Here is a 4,283-nt window from a genome sequence, read left to right on the forward strand (position 1 = left end):
CTATGGTAACACAGTCCTTCAGTCTCCAGGCCTCCCAGTCTGCCCATGCTCTCCAGAGCTGGAAGTGGTGCTCAACAAAGGACTGCTGGAAACAAAACAAAACAAAACACAAACAAACAAACAAAACAAAACAAAACAAAAAAAAAAAACCCAGGATCCAGGGCCAACTCCCAGTCGAGCCAGGCATGGGAGAGGCACACTCAGCCCTGCCCTCTCCAGGACCTGTGCTGACGTAGTGTACACAAGCCCGAAGTACAAGCACCATCCGGGACCCTCCAGTGCAAACAAAAGGATAAGGAAACACCACTTCCTCCCACAGCCACCTGCCTGGCTCCATTCCTTGCCTAGGTGGAGCCAGCCACCAGGTCCCAAACTGTTCAGCCTGCAGTCCTGGGGAAGGGGGGAGCCCCAGGGCACCAAGCAGTGCAGGGCACGCCCCAAACCCACATACCCGTAAGCAGCTCTATCCAGGTCTGCACCGTCTCTGCGGGCTCTGTGGCTTTGATGTGTTTGAGAGTCTCATCTAGCAGGATGTCGCCAGTTGGGGTATCTGACTTCAAGAGTACCTGCAAGGACAAAAAGAGACAGCCGGAGTGAGGCCAGGTCCCAGGCAGGCACCAGTTCCTTTCTCCCCAGCTGGAGCATCACGACTCTGCTACCTCTGCACAGTCCAATCCTGCAGTCTGGGATTGGAGCTGGGGAACCCAAAACTGGGGTCGTTTGGATAGGCCCTGGGGGAAGGACACACGACGCACACACTCTACACAGGTCAGTAGAGTTCCAGGGCACACAGGAACCCCCCCACCTCCTTGGGGCATCCCCCACCAAGGATGCAGCTCTGATGGAGCCTCAATAGTGGTAGCAATGTGTCAGGGGGGGTTTAAGCCTTCATCAAAAGGCACTGGGTGTTGGCTACAGCCCAGGCTGCGGATGGGGACTGGGCTGTGCCAATGCTTCTTCTAGGACCAAAACTGGAGGGTCCCGACTAGAGGGTCTTGCCCCTCCACTCAGGGTCAGACTGATGCCTATTTGAGGTCACGGAGGAATTTTACCCCCTGGTCAGCCTGGTATGGAATTGGAGGGGAAGAGAGCGGTCTGCCTTTTTCTATAGCAGGGGCACAGCCTCTACCCGGGATCTCTTGAGAGTATAATTAACAACCCTTTACAGCAGCAAGACACTGGCTGCAATAGTCCCTCCTGATTTCCCTGTGGCAGGTTTGGGTGTGATGTCTCTGCTGAGTCAGGGTTGATTGTTAACTTATGAAGTGTTTAGATGATGGATGTGTCTGGGATGGTTTGGACAAGGCTGATCCTGCCTCAAGCAGGGGGTTGAACTAGATGTGACCTCTGTAGGTCCCTTCCAGCCCTACCTCTCTAGGATTCAATGATTCAGGGAACACCCTCACACAGGGGTCCTCATAACCAGAGCCACTCTTGAATACAGATCTGATCCCCACCAGCGAGTATGCGCAGCATCCTTCCTGAACTGCGCAGGGGTTACAGACACTTTTAGGGCAAGGACACAGGCATATACCCCTTAAGCAATTTGTATGCCAATGCATACCGGGATCAGGAACAGACCAAAATGCAGCTCACTCCGGGTACCAAACAGCTATTGCTGCACCCCACTACTACATGGCAGGGAATCAGGTAACAGCTGGCTGACCATTTGCAAGCCGCTAACCCAAGATAAATCTGGACAGATGACAGCTGCACTGGTATAACTTAAGCTGGGAGGGTTTTACCCTGATTCTATCAGGAATAATGCTCAGCTGTTTTAGAGGTTACCCCTGATTTTGGGATGTGTCATCCGTCCTCAATTTTTGTACACTAGAAAAAGTGTACTGGCTACCCATGTGCCCCAGTTCGTCTGAGATCACTGTTTCAACCTCCTGACCTTTGCTGCAGGGCAGAAGAGGGCCAGGCGCCTTCTATCCCCAAAGGCAGCCAGCCCCACTGAAGAGGAAAGCCTGGGTCCCCCCACCCCGGGGGCAGCTCACCTTCCTGTCCAGCAGCCTCCTCTTCCTTATGGTGGGAGGCTCCAAATGGATCCGACCACGCATTGCCAGTTCGATGAGGATGCCACCGCGCAGGCCCGAGGAGATGCAGTCATTCCAGAAGGACGTGTAGCCCTGGGAGGGGAAGCACAACTGGCATTAGAAGGAAAACTTGCTGGGGAATGAGGACAGCTGGTGAGGTCTCCCTGCTGAGCAACTAACAGAGGGTGGATCAGACCCCTACCATTGCGTGGCAGGGGCCTGCCTCGGAGTAGGGGACCTGAGTTCCAAACCTGCTGCTGTCTGCAGGGTCATGACCAGACCTCAAACTGCTCCCAGGTGCCCAGAGGGGATGCAGCTTGCTCTGGGAACAGCACAAGGCTACAAACTGTCTGCAGAACAGGTCAACAGGGCTCACAGAACAGGTCAGCAGCAGAACTAGGAGCAGAACCCAGAAGACCCCGTTCCCAGTCCAGGGGAAGAGCAGAGAGGAGAGAGAACAGTTCTAGGGGGACTTGGAGATATCTTGAACCCCAGCTGGTCCATGGCACTGATGGAACAGGCCACTGCCCAAAAGCCACTGGAGCATTTATAGCTTTATGGCAGGACACCCTTGATTCTTGGGATCGCAATGGGTGCTCTGCACCTCCAGGGGAAGAAATGGCCCCATATCTTTGCCCCAAGGGGTTTATAGACATGACCCAGCTAGAGGGAGGGAGAGGGGGATTCTAATACACATTCACAGCAGATGAAGACAGCCATCAGGCTCAGTGAGGGCCCTGTAGAAAAAGGGGGTCTTTGGAGAGGTTTCATAGTGATCTTGCACTCAGGGGTCCAACTGTCATCTCAGTAAGAGGGCTGGGACCAGGAGACCAGCATAGGGCACGCGGCCATCTCCATTTCCTTGTGAGGAAAGCCCCGCAGCCCTTGAATCAACTCCCAGCTCTTACAACAGAATCATAAAGCAGTGAAGCTGGCAGGGCCCTCCGGAAGTCACATCTAGCCCAACCCCCTGCCTGAGGCAGGATCAGCCCCATCTAAACCATCCCAGACATCCTGGTCTGACCTGTTCCGAAAAACTACCCATGCAGCCCTGTCGGACTGCAAGGCCCATTGCCCCAAGACACCAAAAACTCCCAGACGTGCTCCAGGTAAAGCGGGGGGATGAAGGCTGCCAGCATCCTGCCACTGCAAGGGGGTATAAGGCACCCAAAGGACCTTGTCTAACTGTGGTATCTTTTATTAGACTGACTAAATAGTTGGAAATAAAAGATATCACATTACACAAAGAACCTTGTCTGCCTATGTCCTTAGACCAACACGGCTATAACCAACAGCCCCAAAACACGGAAGACATCAAATTTTGCCATTTGAGAGGGGGTATTAAATGCACTTGAGAGATCCCAGTCAGAGGCTGTGCCTTCTGCTACAGAGGAAGGCAAGCCACCCCCACCAGTCTGTACCAATTTTGACTAAGGGAAAAATTCCTCCCTGACCCCCAATGCAGTGTCGGTTTGACCGAGAGTAGAGGGGCAAGACCCTCTAGCCAGGACCTTCCAGGTCTGATTCCCAGCAGGAGCACTGGCATAGCCCAGTCACCACCCCCTGCCTGGGCTGCAGCCAACACCCAGCACTGCTGCACAAGCTTATAAAAAAAAAAAATCCAAACAACCCTGACACTTATATCAATAAAAAAACCACTCCCAGGTGCAGCTTTGGCTCCAAACGTGACAACCTTGAGCTCTTCTTGCAGGTAACACAAACAGCCACCCAATGGGAGATATTTACAGGGCTGGGGGGCAAACTGCTGCTGGCCAATCCTTCCTGGGTAAACACTGAGCAACAGGATACATGCAAGCCAGGGAGCTGGCTGGCTCTGGTTACAACATAACCAGCTTCCTCGTCACCTGAACATGCCCCTGTGAACATCATGGCTCTCCAGGTGTCAAGGGAGAGCATTTGTAGGGCAAAAGGGGTCTTTGTTCCACCCCAGAACTCTGAAATCTCACTTCGCCTTGAACAAGAGCTCTGAAAAATCAAGCTGACTATGGCCAGCCCATGCTGGCCTGCAGGGCAGGTGGCATTATCCCAACCGGCTTCAGCAAGTCGGGTTACCTTTTCCCATCCCCTACAGATGTCTTCAGAGAGGATCTCTTACCATGCGTGTTGCTGGTACAGCATCACCTTCCTTCTCAGGTTGGCTGCTGTGAGATTAGAGAGGCTGCAACCATAGAAATACTCAGCACTTGTTCCAAACAGGAGAATGGGAGAGGGAAAAAAAATCTC

The 4,283-nt window shown here is 53.2% G+C and overlaps 1 protein-coding gene across 2 annotated transcripts in view; it reads right to left on the minus strand.

Annotated features, from left to right (window-relative positions):
* The window catches only part of GOLPH3L (golgi phosphoprotein 3 like), a 15,044-nt gene that overhangs the window by 1,066 nt on the left and 9,695 nt on the right, over positions 1–4,283 (minus strand). For both annotated transcript variants that reach the window (XM_006036663.3, XM_006036664.2), the window contains exons 3-4: positions 2,001–2,132; positions 452–566 (exon numbers count right to left, since the gene is read on the minus strand). In XM_006036663.3, the coding sequence (XP_006036725.1) occupies positions 452–566; positions 2,001–2,132 (247 nt within the window). The remainder of the gene's footprint in view (positions 1–451; positions 567–2,000; positions 2,133–4,283) is intronic.

The sequence above is a fragment of the Alligator sinensis genome, unplaced genomic scaffold (assembly GCF_000455745.1).
Source record: "Alligator sinensis unplaced genomic scaffold, ASM45574v1 scaffold838_1, whole genome shotgun sequence".
Classification (NCBI taxonomy): Eukaryota; Metazoa; Chordata; order Crocodylia; family Alligatoridae; genus Alligator; species Alligator sinensis.